This window comes from Mytilinidion resinicola (assembly GCF_010093595.1).
Source record: "Mytilinidion resinicola strain CBS 304.34 unplaced genomic scaffold BDZ99scaffold_20, whole genome shotgun sequence".
NCBI lineage: Eukaryota > Fungi > Ascomycota > Dothideomycetes > Mytilinidiales > Mytilinidiaceae > Mytilinidion > Mytilinidion resinicola.
Window position 1 is genome coordinate 505821 of NW_022985456.1, and position 15502 is coordinate 521322.

Genomic DNA, 15502 nt, shown 5'->3' on the forward strand with positions numbered 1-15502 from the left:
TGTCTACGGATCAATGGATTAGCAGCAGCTTATCCTCTGTGAGTTCCGAGATCCGTGTCTCCCGCCTTGAACTTCCCGTTCGAGTCCTTCGGCATCAGCTCCTCGCCTCTTGCAAACGACGCCGCCAATGCATCAGCTAGAGATCGATGTAGTCGACCCTAAGGTCTTTCAGCAACGCATGAGCCTCCTTCTGCACATCCTTGGGGTAATAGCTATAGTTCTACAACTTAGTCATGATAAAGATATTACTGCGGGGAACGCCGGAGTGCTTAATAGCCGCACTAACTGCAGGCTCCGTACCGTAGATGCGTACAGTATCAATGTGATGGTAGCCGGCTTTAAGGGCAGCGATGACGGCAGGCTCTTGTGCTTCATTGTCCTGCCAGGTAGCAAAGCCAATGGCTGGGATGGGAGCGCCAGTGTTTAGTTTCTGGATAGTGGGTACTATTCTGACTTAATTTTGTAATTGTGGTAGAAAATGAAGAGAAGGAAGGTGTTGTACCTACCTCGCCTTCAATTTTCAAATCAACCCAACACTCCCCGCCAGCCCCTTCGTCCCCGAATCAAACATCTCCAAACCCGACAGCGGCCTTTCCTTCTCCCCAAATCAAACCCACTTCAACTGTCCCAGACCATCACCGGTCACATTTGGCTCTACATGATCGATAAGGACGCAACCAGTGGAAAGCTTTGAGTGATGAGAATTGCAGCAAAATCCCTGAGCAATACACTTCCTCTAGGCTTTTCGTACACTTCCCTAGTACCACTTGAGGTCCTTTAGGACGCTATGAAAGATCGGAAAAGGACAATATCAACAAGGCTGATAGCTTTTCGGGCCGCCTCAAACGGTGTCGGACTCCTCCTTCATGTTCAATGGAGTCTGATCCTAAGTCCGAGCGCAAGACAGGTTAAGGGATACATATAAGATCATGCAAAGAAGACGACGTCTGACTCTTGGAGGCACATCAAGTAAGCCTATAGCAGAGTTAGAACGGAGTGAATTGTGATATTTCCATTCCTGCTCAAGAGTATGCTTCAAGGGCATGCCTATGCCCATATCGATCCGTTATCAACGAAACAGTATCACCGCTCACTCACTCTCGGCGCACGTCTCAGCGTCTCATCATGCCCATCCAACTTATGCACCCGTTCTCATCGGAAACAAGATACCGCCAGAAAGAGAAAAGGAAAGAAGACATTACCCCGCTGAAATGCAACATCAACAAGTCAAGACGAGGTAATGGCAATAGGTACCTGTACTTGCCCTCATCCAAGAAGAATACCAACAACGAACTAGCCGTCGATGGTACGCCGCTCACAAGACCCCAAAACGAGCGCCAAATCCGCTATCCTTATTTCCTATTCCATCCGAGACTCGAACGGTCTGGTCCAATTGTTCCTCCCTGCAGTTGCAGGTGCCCTTCAAACGCCAAGTGAGAGCCAAATCTAGAAGCGCCGACTCCGGTTGGCTGAACAGCCATCAAAAGGGATTCGTCTTTTGTCGAGCACTCGATGCTGTTCGAACGGAGTATGTTTTCGACATGTGCAATGCATTGCGTGCGCGCGGCCGTGCTTTTCTCTAAGTTCTAGCACAAGCGGTCTTACATGGACCATTTTGCTTCATCCACCCTCCTCGCCTTCTCTTTAGTCCTGTCTGATGCACGCGTTGTCGTTCGTCACTCTCCACGGTAATCGTCACACCACCGCGGCCCCGCTTCTTCTCTCTTTCCCCCCGTGTCCAGATATCAAGGTTCATATGTCGTCAGAAATTTCCCCCTCGTACTCTCACTCACTCGATGAGCGGTTTCCTGACACCTCCAACCATTGCAATGCCAAGTGCTCTCAGTCCGTTCGGCTCGTTAGCTTTGATCACCACGCTGGCGGGTAGCATAGGATTATCGGGGCTGACGTGTGCGGCGTCCTTGGCAGCCTGCTCGATGGCTTCCATTTCCTCTTTGCAGCCGGCATGATCGAATGGGCAGACGACGATGGGTTGGCGGAGGAGAATATCTTTCGCTGAGGACATTTGCGCCTATGTATGTTAGCAAACATGAAGCCTGTCTTTGAGATGGAAAATGAAAGCGAACTCGCAAACATACCTTTACTGTTAAATAGTACTCAATCTTGTACAGCGAACCTGTTGTCGTAAATCCACTAACAGCGTACATCGGAAATTCTTTCTTGCCCCGCGGAATGATGCCATCACTATCCCTTAAATCCTTGCCTGGAAACACTAAACCCAGATTTGTGAAATAGCCCGCTTCAGGCATCTTGACATTGACGGTCTGCGCCGTTTTTGTGAGCGTTTTGACCTTCCGACTAGGTTCGTCCCCCTCGTGGTTGAATATGATTTCCTCGTCTATCCCAATAGTTATCGTTTTAATCGTCACCTTCTTCGCTTTCGATAGCCAATCTGGATTTGGGGATAATTTGATATACACAGACACCGGGTCCATGGGTCCGTATGACCATCGCGGTAGAGATATACCGAGCGTCACCAAATGGTCTGTCACGCGTTCTGCGCTTTCCGGGCGGTTGTACATGCCAAATGTAGAAAGAGTGTCGTATCGCGATATGGGTACAGGAAAGGCATATTTTTTCTGCTCCTGCGGTCCTTGTTGTACCGTTACTACCAGCTCGTAGAACGTCTCAGCCGTCCGCGACGGCAGTTGTAGACTTGCGGGCGGTACCCTTCGGGCTACTTCTTCACCTCCGCGTCCGTATGGTATGAATATCACAAAAGGCAAATCCATGCTCAGCACGCTTTCGCATTCTTTTCCAGCAGGACACCTGAATAGTAGCATCTCCTTGCCTACAATGTCGGTGATCTCCTTGCGGGGTGCAGCAAGGTGCTTTTTCGTTATAGATTCAGCTGAGGGGTGTATAGTCTCGCGACGGTGGAGAGCGATGGTGACGAGTGAGACGAGGACGGGGGCGCTGACACCTTTGTCAGGTCGGATTTCCACTTTGCCTTCTATTCGGGGCTGCATACATCAGACGTTAGCAAAAGCCATAAAAACTAAGATCATCATCCAGGTCTTATACGTGACGGCTGAAAAGGCGAGGCTATAAGCCCACTATGCGCCTATAGCGACATCTCCCCTGCAATGTCATAGGAAAAGTCTCACGTACCAGCGTGGCCGAGATTCCCGGGTAGCCGACTAAGAAGTTACTGTTGGGCGGGCCCGAGACGCGCACAAACGCCGCCATCTTATCGTGCGGCTCTGGGAGGGAGCGGTATACAGTCGTCTTCGGCGCTGGCCTTCCACCGCTCCTGGAACTGCATGGAACCGCCCGTGTTGCGGTGTGGCCCTCACTACGCACAGAGGCCGGGCAGCACCCAGGTCGAGCAGATTCAGGTGCTTGTGTCGAGTATGCCGCGCTCTTCAGTACGCTATAGATATTGTTCCGGTTCTTCTGGCCAGGCTCTCGAGCTGTCCAGCCTCGAGCTTGGCGCGCGGGCTGTGGGCGCTCTCGCCGTGGAAATCGAGTGGCCCTTGGATGAGAGGAGAAACCTCAGAGAAGAAGTAGCGTAAGGGTGGCGGGCGGCTAGGAATGGGGAGGCGTGGGCGGTGGTGAGAGTATGGTGAGCGGTGGAGGTCTGTAGGGCTGTGGTGATCGGGGAGGGATCAGCTCTGTGATAGGGCAGCTGTTTCTCAGCAGCGAACGGTGGGGTAGCCGTTTGGGTACAATGATGCGCTCGGCACCGTGGATGGTGAATTGTGGTGTCCTGAGCAGTGCGGGAATCTCGGGAGCAGCGGTGTCAGTGAGCAGACGGCATAGGGCTCCGTAGCCGGTGAGGCGCACCGCGGTCTGGCGTGGTGGAGTGGTGGTGGAGGTGGCAGGCAGTTCGGTGGGAGGGCGCAAGGACACGATGTGGGCTGAAGCTGAAGTTACGGGCTCTTGACGAACCCAGCTGCTGGATTGCTAGACCACATGTCAACGCTCTAAAACTCTACTGCTACGTCAGTGCAAACATCGCCATACCACGCCCGCAGCCGTGGTCTACTGCGCTGCCATCCCCGGGTCGCCATGTCTGTCACGGTACGTCCGCTCTCGCGCCTCGTGCACTACCGCACTCTCCACCATGGACCAATCCCCCAATACTCCGAACCCGGCTCTCTTCACGTCCTATCACCACCACCCCACCATCTGTCTTTCGCATCCGTCTTTCGCATCCTTACAGCACGTAAGCCCAGCTGAGGCGCGACACGACATGTCTTACGAGTGCAAGACCGAAGCAGGCACTTTCCAACATACTCGCAGCTTCATGACGCCAGCCTGCATTTCCCCAGTACCGTCATCATCATCGTCATCATCATCATCGTCATCATCATCATCATCAAAACCTCAAAACATCTACAACATAGCATCAAGCTTCATGAAACCACAAAACTAGACATGTAACTAACCCCCCAACTAACACAGCTCCACACAACCCACGGCGAGCTCAAACTCGAGCTCTTCTGCGAATCCACCCCCAGCACCTGCGAGAACTTCCTCGCCCTCTGCGCCTCCTCCGCCTACGATGGCTCCGACTTCCACCGCCTCATCCCCGGCTTCATGATCCAAACCGGCTCCCCCGCCAGCGATCCAAAACACAAAGCGTCGACCTCGATCTACCCGACCCACAACGCCCTCTTCGAAGACGAGATCCGCCCCGCGCTACGGCACAACGCGCGCGGCATCGTGGCGATGGCGAATAAAGGACCGAATACCAATGGGAGCCAGTTCTTCATTACGTTTGCGCCGGCGCCGCATCTGGATGGGAAGAACACCGTGTTCGGGAAGGTGATTGAGGGATTTGAGACGCTGGATGCGCTGGAAGGGGTGGAGGTTGATAAGAAAGGAAGACCGAAAGGCACGGCGAGGATAGAGAAGGTACAGATACATGCGAATCCGCTTGCTGGATAGGGTGGATGGAAGGGCACGGCGTCACACATGGGCGGAATTCAGCGTTATGGGGGCGCATATGGAAAAAAGCAATTGTCACGTAACAGGGAGGTACTAGATGCGATACGTGCTATGTTGACTACGGAAGACGATGTTTTAAAAGAGGGAAAAGGTCAGGAAGGAGGCTCATATACGAGAGGAGACGTGCACCTGGCATGTCGAGACCGCTCCTCCTTCCTTGGCGTTTAAAGAAGAAGCTGGGTCTATAATATGGGGTAGCCTCAAAAATCTCTGAATAAGGACAAAAGAGACGATTCTAATGCGCATGAAGGAACGTGTGATACACCTTTCCGGATTGCCGCAGGTCTTTCACAATCAATGCGAGTGCCTCTGGATCCTCAAATTCTTCGCTGTCTGTGAGTGTATATACACAACTATCTTGTCTCTCAATCAGCTGGTTTTTGAGACTGAGAGACTCTACCAGGACCATGCCTCGATCAGAGAGTTCGACCTGATCTGCCCATGGGTTTGCCCATGGAACAAATTCTTCGCCCTTCTCTTTGCGCTCTTTTTGGCGTTCGGATTGGTTGCACATCTCGCACTCTTGGGGGACGTGGGCTCCATCGATCTCAGTGCTATCGTCTATTGTCTCGAAGACGCGAATGAATGATTCGTTAGAATCTCGCTGTTCTGGGTCGACGTATGTTACACCGGGATTCATCGGCCGTATTGTCGGATCAAGGTTTGGTGGAGCTTGTCTTGGCGGCCGTAGTTTGTGGTACTTCTGGACCAGGTTTCGCAATAGCGAACGCCTAAGGTTTCCGGCATCGAATGCTCCAGCAGCAGATGAATTGGCTGCGCACCTTTGCTCTTGTTCGATTCTAGAGAATGGCGAAAAGCACGTACACGAGATAGCCGCCATGAGCAACTGTTCTGGTGAAAACGTGCCTAGGCAAAGACTAGCGTCGTGGATGTCCCCAATGCTCCATGACCTATGGGCCCAGTCGATTGCTTGCATTTCTTCTGCGTTCAAGAGAACGTTGGCATGCGTGTTCAAAATGAGCAGGACATCTCTCGACACAGCTAGGTAAGTCGACTCGTGCACAATGTCCCAAGATTTGTTGATGAAGGTCGCGAATGAGGTTATTACAAGAAGCTTTTCATTCGGACCAGTTGTTGTTTCGTCATCGGACCACCATTGCTCCCAGCCTCTGAGATCGTCCGCGTTGAAGAACACAGTCTCTGAAATGTTGGCCGATATAAATCTCAGTATTTCTGCCGCAGCACTCACTGAACTATCGTCTTCTGAATCTTTCCTCGCATACTCGAGAAAGGCTCCGATGTTTTGCGTAGAGAGCCACAATCCGACAACCCGAGTGCGTATTACAAGCGCAGAACGGCGTAGCACGAGTTTCGATTGAGAAGAATCCAGAGCAGAAAGGTTTTGATAGTCCATAGTTGGAGCTTGACGTAGCTTGTCCAACTCGTGATCAAATCCATCGACATGGGTTGGCGCACCCGGAACCCAGTCCGAGATCCGACTGTACGAGGAGAAAATGTTGGTTTCTCTGGTCAGGCTCACTGCGTCGTAGTCTTTATCTGTGGCTATAGATTTCAGCTGTCTCAGTATTGAGGGACGGTACAGGTCCCTTGCCCAGTCGAAAATGTAGTCGATGATCAGGAGGAGCTGAAGGGCGTTATTGTAAGAGACTACTGATCCGGCCCACATGTGAACGATATGCTAAACCAAGATCAGTGCTGTAGAAGTAACAATGGCAACGCATCCACGTACGTATTCGATGGGGTTACTGTCGGTAATATAGCAGCCGTACACCCGCCAGGAGTCTCCTCTATTCGCAAGAAACCAGACAAATGGGCTTAGATTGGTTCTAGAAGCCTTGACCCTTTTTCGCAATTTATGTTGAAGATTCAGCAGCGCGAATATGGGAAATGCGGTTTGAGTTTGGATGGCGTCAAACCCGGCCTTGCTGTCTTCGGACTTGGCTTCAAGGATGAGAAATGGGAAGATCAAAGGATCATTTTCCTTTTTGAATGGGCTAACTCTGATCGTATCCCCTAATGTAGTAGCCGGGCTGTATGTAGGGTCTGCTGTCACTGGCTGTGAAAGCAACTGCTTGAAGTTTTTGGTTTGTCGCAACCCATAAATCCTGTCTGGTTGTTGTTTGGGCGTGTATACGTTAGGAGGTGCTGGATAGGTCGAATCATCTTGGATCTCTCTCTGGATTCGGTCGTCGAAGAGAGGACTTATGCCCATCTCGTAGCTGTTCTAGTTAGAATTTGGTTACACCCGTTATTGACCCGACTCACAAGTCGTGAATGCGATCGACTGCAGGGCATTGGCACACCGCACGATTCTTCCTTTGCTGCGCAAGGTCTTCTGTTATCCCGTCATGTTGATCAAAGGAAACTTCAATCTCCGAGCGCCAAATTCTAGCCCGACATTCTGGGCTGCGACAACCTTAGCTAGTATCCTAGAACCCAAAGCTTAGCGTGGACCACTTACCACGCAATTTCTACAGCCAGTCTTTGGAAGACGGTAGCCTCAATATGCAGCCTCCAGTCTGCTTCATTGCGTTTCTGCTTGAACAATCGAGCAGCATTCTCTACCAGCCATTCCGCGCGTCGTTTTAGTTGGCCTTTCCAAGGTTGATCGCCCGAGTGAACATCGGGAACGGAACAGAAATTGTCGAATAGTTGTACGCCGAGCTTTTGAATGTTTTGAAATGTCTGTCGATGCGCAGCAGGCCAACGAGATGAAGGCTGCTCTGGAAAGAACGTTATGCGGTATCTCTCGGCCAACTGTCGAAGTTCAAGGTCGCTAAAGGGCATCTTCTATGGTAAAGAGTCGAAGCTCGCGAAGTGCGCCGTAAAGGACATAGGCATGGCCGGCTTGAAGCTTATGGGCAATGGTCTGAAGCAATGTAGGCAACGATTCGATGCTGTGCCGCATTGGTGCTTCTGACATGGCTATGAAACGAGAGCCCTTGATATGCCGCAATCTCGCGAGTTCGGTAAACTGATTGGCTGAGAAGCCACATCTCTCAAACTTCGCCTCGTTCCATCTTACTATCTCCCAAAGGGGCTTCGTCAGCTGCCTTTTAGTGGGCTGATATCTGCCGAAGGTGATTTCAGTGTAGTTCTATAGAGAAGCTTGAATCATTAGACAGAGTGAATTTCATCACTCACTTGCTTTTCTCACCTCAAACCTTCAACTGGCCGTCGACACGCTTACCCTAGGTCAACCTCATGACAGACCCTTGGGACCACCCATCTAGATAACATCGTATTACCGCTAACAAGCTGAGTATGGAAGATTTGGTTATTCAAGTAATACTTCCAGTTATAGAAAATCTATGCCTTGCGATTTTCATATAAATTTGCACTCTATCCTTTATGTAATTATCTTGCTACTTTAGCTGATTCGAGATCTATCGTAGGGGAAAAAAGAAATCCCTACGGCATAGGTCTTTGCAAGGCGCCGTTTGGTAAATATTTTGTCGGTGTGTTGGGATAGTCTGTCGTATTTTATTTAAGGCCTCAGCCTGGCCAACTGAAGTAATACTATGGCCACCTCTATGTTACAACCCTTAACACGAACCACCTGAATGCTGAGGCACTCACGGAGACAAGTAAGCAGATCAGACTGATAACGCAAGAACGAACCACAGGACCTCGAGGAACGAGGGTTGGTCGAATAGGGATCCTGGATTCCCCCACGGACTGCTGGTGGATGGGAACGATCTAGAGGACAGCACACGGCAGCGGTCACGTGCAGGATCATTGTTGAATCATAGCGATCCAAGAATGAGCCACGAGTTTCTTAGGACGGAGCTTTCATATATAAGGACGCTCCTTTGCATACATAGGAACCTCGTGTTCAACCCAAGACTTCAATACTACCTATTGGAAGTAACCCCGTCTTATCCTGAGATTGATTTTGCCTTACCTTTTGAAGACTATTGCACCCCGACGACGAATTGAGCTATCCTATACTTGTGTGAGGCACTTGTATAGTTTAGCAGAGACGACCCGTTACACTCTACTTCAACACGTTTGCCGAACTTACCATCACACCATAAAATCTTACCACCTCGCCCCTTGCAAGTCTGTCTTCGCTATCAACTCCACCTCCACATTTGCAGCAACGATGCATAGCCTTAAAAAGCAAGCCATACTCTGGCTGCCGACTGTGGCCTTCTTCACGACAGCCCTCTATCGTGTCCTCGCCCTCTACCTACATTCGCCGCTAGGCCGCGTCTACCGGAGGTTCACCGAGTCACCAACTCTCTCGTTATGGATCCCCATCCTACTCCTACAAATCTACACCCTGCTGCAATGCGGAAACCAGCCAGCAAAACTCGAGGCCGCAATGTTCTGGTCGCTGCTTCTCACACCCCTTGCAATACGATGTCTCACGCTGCTTTTAGCCTTGTGCAGTAGCGAGCCCTATGATGACGCGATGTGGCCGTTGGTGCCTATATTCTCCAACTCTCCTGGTAAGCCTGCCGCCATTAGCATCATATGCGACTGGCTACTTTGGGACCGGGTTTATCTGGGGAGATACCAAGATTACTGCTATGATGAGGTGAGTTTTCGCGCGGTGCAGAGGTTTCATGGGCCATCGGCTGACAGAACTTGCAGGCCTCAAGATCGGTAACAGACGTCGATGGCGCTGTTCTGCACCGCTTCAAGCCCGACCAAAACCCGATCTACTTCCCGTGGAGGGACCTGACTGTGCGCCTGGGATATATTCATGTTATCGACAACTTCCTCCACGTCATCTGGTTGCGTTATTTCTACGCCGATGGTCCGTATACGGCGCACATCAATAACTCAGAGCTTTTCACTGTGCTGTTGGTCGTACAGGTGGCTGTATACAGCTATGCAAGACGGTGCACATGTGTCAAGCTTCACGACGACGTCGAAGCAGGCGGAGCAGATGATGAGAAGGGCGACGTGTAGGATGTTGTCCGAAAGGAAATCGCGATCCGGGCCCAAGATTGATCCAGGACGCACGGCGTACATCTACTACGCGTACGACCCACCGTCTCCATGGGGTCCTCTGACTATTCTGTACGCAACGAATGGATTAAAGGTCTTTTTGAGCTCGGCAACGACTACAGTGACAGGACACAAGTCTGTGTTCTCGTTTGCCAATGCCAGGGTTACCCCAACGAGGCTTACAAAACCTGAGCGTGATGTCATGGTTCATGCGGCGGGATCTGAGCTGCCTGTTGGCTGAACGGATTCCAAGCGATGGGGCCACTCCTGAAGGCATTATCTAGCTTCCACCGCGTTTATCAGAAAAGCTGCTCTCAAATCAGATCTGTAATACTTTGTGACAAAAGTACCGATTATTTTGTTAGAAACACTCCGCCAGTGTTTCATAAAATGACCTGTGATTTAGCCTGTAAGTGTATTGATCTACGCATTAAGTTCAAGTTTAACAATTTAAAAACAAGGGTAGTGATTAACTTTTGATAGAAGAATGTTTAGAACATACCCTTGTATGGAAAATATGCACAGATATTTGCTGTTCGCGATTCCGTGAACAGCGGCAAATGCTAGCAAGTTTGTCCGCCATTTGCGCTGCCTGAACGCTGGATAAAGCAGAACCAATTGATCCCACTTCCCATTCTGCGCCTCATGCGCCGTAAATCAGCCCACGTTGACACTTACAGCCTTGCCACTGTTGCCTAACACCTAGGTACATACCATTACTGCCAGTGGTTTTCCGGAAAAAAAAGTATCATTCGCGCGTTACAAATTCATATATGCCACGACGCTAGAATATTGAATATCTTCGATGCCAGCCATCCTGCATCATGACGAACCAATACGAATACCAGCCGATATGTCGTTTAAAAGAGATATCAGACTGCTGAAACTACTTCCGAGAGATATCAACGCCAAGCTCAAGTGGATCCCAGCTTGCCAAATTATCCATACCGGCCTTGATAGCCACCCGGAGTTCGTAGCGCTGTCCTATGTGTGGGGCGATGCCAAAGATTCACGGGTGATACTCGTCGAAAAGCACCGCGTTCGGGTGACCAAAAACTTGTATGAGGCGATGATGGCACTCAGACCACTCAAAGAACCCATCTTAATCTGGATCGACGCTCTTTGCATCAATCAAGCAGATGAAGAAGAGAAGAGCTGGCAGGTTGGGCTCATGGCAGAGATCTACCGTCATGCGTTCCAGACCCATGCTTGGCTTGGCCCAGCAGATGAGAGTAGTGATTCAGTCATGGATTACCTTAACGCTCTCGGAGCAAAAGCTGAAGCTTGCTGTATGGACGTTGGTCTGGAGCAATACCAAGAAGCCTGGCGGGAGCCTGCGATGGGGCCTTCGCCTGTCCGTGACCTGGGTCTATTAGATGTCTTGAAGAGATGGCTTATGCTTATCGGCGGGTTGCCGAGTTCTTCCGAAGAGACATTGCGTAGTATCTTTTACTCTATTAGTGGCTGGCACGATCAGGATCACCTATTTCCAGTCGCTAGCATGAAGAGCCTTTTCACCCGACCATGGTGGGGACGGGTATGGGTTTTGCAGGAAATCACCGTTCCAAAAAATGCAGAATTCGTTTGTGGAACCAAGAAAATCACACGAAGTCGATGTAGCGTTGCCCTGGATGCATATTCTGCTCTATGGCGTATTCTTGCGGTGAAGGCCAAAGACGAACCGCATTCGCTGACGCCTTATCAAAGAGATATTTTTAATGCCTCATTTCAACACCGACCTACTGTCATGCTATCCTCCTGGAGAATCTACAGACATGGTAAATTTCCGCTAGCAGCTCTACTCCGCGCAACATGTGTCGGCAGTATAGATCCTCGCCGCCACGGGCCTCACCATTTGGAATCAACGGATCCGCGAGATAAGATATCTGCCTTACTAGGGATTGCAGCACATCGAAAAGAGTTAGAAAGTTTAGGTCTTGTTCCGGACTATACGAAATCGTACGAACAGACATATACAACGGCTATGGCAGCCCTGCTCCAGCAAGGGCATGTCTCACTACTTTCGCTATCCCAGAACCCTAAGTCTCTGCCCCACTTACCATCCTGGGTACCAGATTGGTCCGGATCCATAACACATATGTTACAAGACGTGGAAAACGATCATGTTACCCTTAATCCCAGATTCAATGCGTCTGGTGCCGAACCACAAAGCTCGAAAATAACGATCATACGGGAAGAGGGGGTAATCAAGGGAGTGTCAGGGATAAGCTATCTATACGACGAGATACACAAATCCGGGCATTTCACTGGCAGAGCTTCTACTCGTAAAGTGCCTCTTGCAGAGACGTTCTCGTGGCCAATAGAGTGGTTGCTTGAATTCATCCGCCTCACTTACACCGAGGGTATTTACAGGAACTTTCGCGCCCGTCTACGTGCAGCGGCGAGAAGCTCGATCGGAGGCGTTGGACGGAACAAAGATGGACAACTGGTGAGAATTAAAGAGGATCGATTTGTCGATGCTGTAGCTTTCCTGCGGATGGGTATCAATGACATCAAGGGAGATCCTTTCCAATCTGAGGCCGGACGCTTCCTGGCGCGTACATCTGTCAGAGATGGGGCCATGAGCAAGCTTTCGGCGATTTTCAGGCTGGGCGCGGAGATTAGGGGAAACAGTCTGGGTCGATCGCCTTTTATTACCAAGAAGGGACATCTGGTCCTTGCGTCTGAGCATGTTCAGCCAGGCGACGTCGTTGCACTGATCAGGGGAGCACAGGTTCCGTTCATCCTGCGGCGTCAAAGCAGCGGTCAGTATCAAGTCATCGGCGAAGCATACGTAGACGGCATCATGGACGGAGAGGCGATGGAGAGCTCTAAATGTCATGCTGTTGATTTAGTCTAGCAGCATTAGCGAATCTGTATCTAGTGTATCTCATCACGCGGGGCATGAAAAAGGCGGCACTCTACACGGGTGTATGCCACTGCTTGGGATGCTTCAATGCATTTTCAGAAATCTAAACGGGATAGAAGCTCTGCACTCTAGGCTATGTGGAAACTTGTTGAAGCACTTCAAGCAGTGGTAGCCAGGTGCACCTAGGAGACAGACATCGCGGTTGATGAGTGTCAACATAAAGTAGTAGTCCACAAATCCGTAAGGTGTATACACACTCCAGCTGTTTCTATGCTTGTGTACTCTTGTTTAGCAGCGCTTGAGGTCCTCTGATATGCTATTGTTATTCATAAAAGACCAGCTTTGGCAAGCTTGACGGCTCTCTGGACCACCTCAGACGGTGTTGAGCTGCCGAGTATGCCACCCTTTTTATACCCCGCGTGCTTGTGTCAATGATGTTTACTACATATATCGAAATAAAGGTAGATTATATAGGAAGATGTATTGAGAATAGAAATAAGCGTTGCTGAGTGCTATAGGTTACGCAAAGCCCTATTCGACTGACTGTAGACATTGGCGGATAAGTGAAAGCCTCTCCGGGATCATCGATGCTCTACGTCGCGCTTAAATATAGGGCCTACATATACTTTTTTAAAGAGTAGAGCTGTACGACGCTCTTTTCATTAGCCCTGGCCCATTTCACCTAGAATTATCGTCCCGCGGCCTAAGAAATACAGCCAATTAGTAGTTAAGATGAAAAAGAAGTTCGCATCCAAATCAGGCGTTTTGTACCCTTTCCCGTCTTCTTCCTCGTACACTTGATGTTTGTCTCGCACGGCTAGGCTTGCGAGTCTGGAAAGTTTCCTCCCGTTCATAGTCGCCTAGCCTCTTCAACGACCTGCCCATCGAGTTCGACTGGTATCTCATTCACAGCCAGCTCATGAGCAGCATGCGATGGGACGCCCATCTCGACGGGCTCCACTCTTTTCTTTCCCGTAGCAGGTAACTCCGATTTGGCCTGCTCCGGCTCATCCCTCGCAGCCTTCAACGCCTTTTTCAAATGGCGGATATAGAGGTATACGCCGCCTGCGATCAGTGAGACCACTATGACAACGCCGATGCCGATGCCACCTTTAGCGCCTGCCGAAAGGCCGCCCTTGGGGGGCTGAGAAGTAGTCGGAGACTGTGAGAAGATTGGCTGTTGGGTGCTGGTGAGTGACGAGGATGAAGCTGAGGTGCTTGAGTTTGCTGCAGCCAGTGAGGCGCTTGGTGCCGATGACGAGCTTGCCAAGAGCTGAATGATTGCGGTATCTGTGGCCTCCCAAGCGATCGTTATCCCAGCATGTGCTACTGTTGCGATGTAGGTAACTGGATAAGCTGTATAGCTGTTGAGGACCGGTTACTGTCCAGTGGCGGAGGCGTTCGGGGCCAAGAAGATTGGGATTATCGAGGAGGACACGGGCACGTAGCTAAAGCATTGGGCAGAGTAGTCGCCTTGGTAGTCATAATGGTTGCATTGAAATCCTCTGATCGCGAGTAAGCTATTCAAGGTTTTGGAATAAGGGGCTACGGAAGGTTATACGTTGAACAACAAACTTGCGTAGTAACGTTCGGAGCAAAGGCTATTTCCGAGATTGGACTACACGCCATAGTATCATGTGGACATAATCCAGGGGAGTAATACGGAAATACTGTGGCCGAGCTGTTATAACTACCGGGCTCGCATTCCTTGTGGTCGTTGCCAGAATAGGAGCATGCTGTGCCAATGAGAGCGACATCGGAACGACTGTAATCATTTGGGAAATAACAGGGGGTTGCACAAGATGCCGGCGGGGTAAATACGGTGGTAATATCCGCGATGTTTGCTGCGAGAAGCTGATAGGAAGTGCCATGAGCTTTGAGAGTGACAGTCCTTGTGCTTTCAACAATAGGCATCTTTACATTGGATGTACTAGTTCCAATATCAAATATCGAGACGAGGGGGCTGCTCCACACCCTCAATTAACCTTGGGAAGGCTTTAAGGTATATTTTCATGGAGATGAGGACCCCCGCACCACGTCTACTCCTGTGATTGGTATTCAGGAACGCTCACATAAACGGGGCGTAGATAAGCACGTCGACGACAAGGCAGCGTCAGGCTATGATGCACTCCCTAGATTTGTTTTTCTTAGGTAAAGGTTAGATAAGTTCCGCCAATTAGACGCTGTCGACGAAAGATGCAGCAGCTGGTTCTGGCCCTTAGATGTTCCATGCTCGTTGCGACGATTCCTCATCCGCTCATTCCAGTCACTGAGAAGAGAATCGCAAACGCTGCAGTGTATTGGCGCCTAATCAGAGTTAGCTGGCTATAGTCACATCTAGAACTACGTTACTTCCTTGTCGCACACGATCGCGGGGGCATGGGGACCACGAGGCGTAGACCCCTAGAATAGTCGTCTGCATTAGGTCTGCGTCCGTGCGCATAGTTCTAGAGAACGTCAACCTCAGGCACAGATCCTCGAATACCGACCTTTGCATTACCGCTGTTCCCTCTCAGCCACAAAGAAACATAGCTGAGTGTCTCGCATCGAAGACCATTAGCGACACTCTTCCTACTCCCCTCTCGCTATCCATGCTTCTGCCGCACTGCTATTATCTTCGCGTGTAAGTAGTCTCACTTCTAACTTTAGACCCATCAGATGGCTCAGATAGCGCATTGTAGCTTACACGCCTATCTCCCGTTAGCGGCTACTCTCTAA

The 15502-nt window shown here is 50.3% G+C and overlaps 8 protein-coding genes across 8 annotated transcripts; 4 read left to right on the forward strand and 4 right to left on the reverse strand.

Annotated features, from left to right (window-relative positions):
- Nucleotides 1-220: 220 nt before the first annotated feature.
- BDZ99DRAFT_397233 (Aldo/keto reductase) lies at nt 221-439 on the reverse strand (the record flags this gene model as incomplete). The annotated part of the gene is made up of 1 exon (XM_033716041.1): nt 221-439. A coding segment is annotated over one exon (219 nt), but the record flags the coding sequence as incomplete, so codon positions are not given.
- A 1262-nt stretch (nt 440-1701) lies between these two features.
- Nucleotides 1702-3379, reverse strand: BDZ99DRAFT_146013 (arrestin domain conatining protein). The gene is made up of 3 exons (XM_033712738.1): nt 3133-3379; nt 2100-2984; nt 1702-2032 (listed from the first exon to the last, which is right to left on the reverse strand). The coding sequence occupies exons 1-3, from the start codon at nt 3208-3210 to the stop codon at nt 1790-1792; spliced, it is 1206 nt and encodes a 401-aa protein (XP_033571904.1). The 5' UTR covers nt 3211-3379; the 3' UTR covers nt 1702-1789.
- Nucleotides 3380-4032: 653 nt separating this feature from the next.
- Nucleotides 4033-4914, forward strand: BDZ99DRAFT_480938 (peptidyl-prolyl cis-trans isomeras-like protein-like 3; the record flags this gene model as incomplete). Its single annotated transcript, XM_033722361.1, has 2 exons — nt 4033-4044; nt 4429-4914. The coding sequence occupies 2 exons, from the start codon at nt 4033-4035 to the stop codon at nt 4912-4914; spliced, it is 498 nt and encodes a 165-aa protein (XP_033571905.1).
- Nucleotides 4764-7769, reverse strand: BDZ99DRAFT_502359 (uncharacterized protein). Its single transcript, XM_033723887.1, has 4 exons — nt 7418-7769; nt 7222-7362; nt 6686-7175; nt 4764-6634 (listed from the first exon to the last, which is right to left on the reverse strand). Exons 1-4 carry the CDS (start codon nt 7741-7743, stop codon nt 5210-5212), a joined length of 2382 nt encoding a protein of 793 aa, XP_033571906.1. The 5' UTR covers nt 7744-7769; the 3' UTR covers nt 4764-5209.
- A 1109-nt stretch (nt 7770-8878) lies between these two features.
- On the forward strand, nt 8879-9940 carry BDZ99DRAFT_146103 (uncharacterized protein). Its single transcript, XM_033712739.1, has 2 exons — nt 8879-9499; nt 9556-9940. Exons 1-2 carry the CDS (start codon nt 9062-9064, stop codon nt 9874-9876), a joined length of 759 nt encoding a protein of 252 aa, XP_033571907.1. The 5' UTR covers nt 8879-9061; the 3' UTR covers nt 9877-9940.
- An 828-nt stretch (nt 9941-10768) lies between these two features.
- On the forward strand, nt 10769-11542 carry BDZ99DRAFT_397064 (HET-domain-containing protein; the record flags this gene model as incomplete). Its single annotated transcript, XM_033716027.1, has 2 exons — nt 10769-11212; nt 11393-11542. Coding segments are annotated over 2 exons (594 nt in total), but the record flags the coding sequence as incomplete, so codon positions are not given.
- Nucleotides 11543-12361: 819 nt separating this feature from the next.
- On the forward strand, nt 12362-12766 carry BDZ99DRAFT_339206 (uncharacterized protein; the record flags this gene model as incomplete). Its single annotated transcript, XM_033714343.1, has 1 exon — nt 12362-12766. A coding segment is annotated over one exon (405 nt), but the record flags the coding sequence as incomplete, so codon positions are not given.
- Nucleotides 12767-13634: 868 nt separating this feature from the next.
- On the reverse strand, nt 13635-14698 carry BDZ99DRAFT_480942 (uncharacterized protein; the record flags this gene model as incomplete). The annotated part of the gene is made up of 3 exons (XM_033722362.1): nt 13635-14057; nt 14167-14232; nt 14360-14698. The coding sequence occupies 3 exons, from the start codon at nt 14696-14698 to the stop codon at nt 13635-13637; spliced, it is 828 nt and encodes a 275-aa protein (XP_033571910.1).
- Nucleotides 14699-15502: the final 804 nt, after the last annotated feature.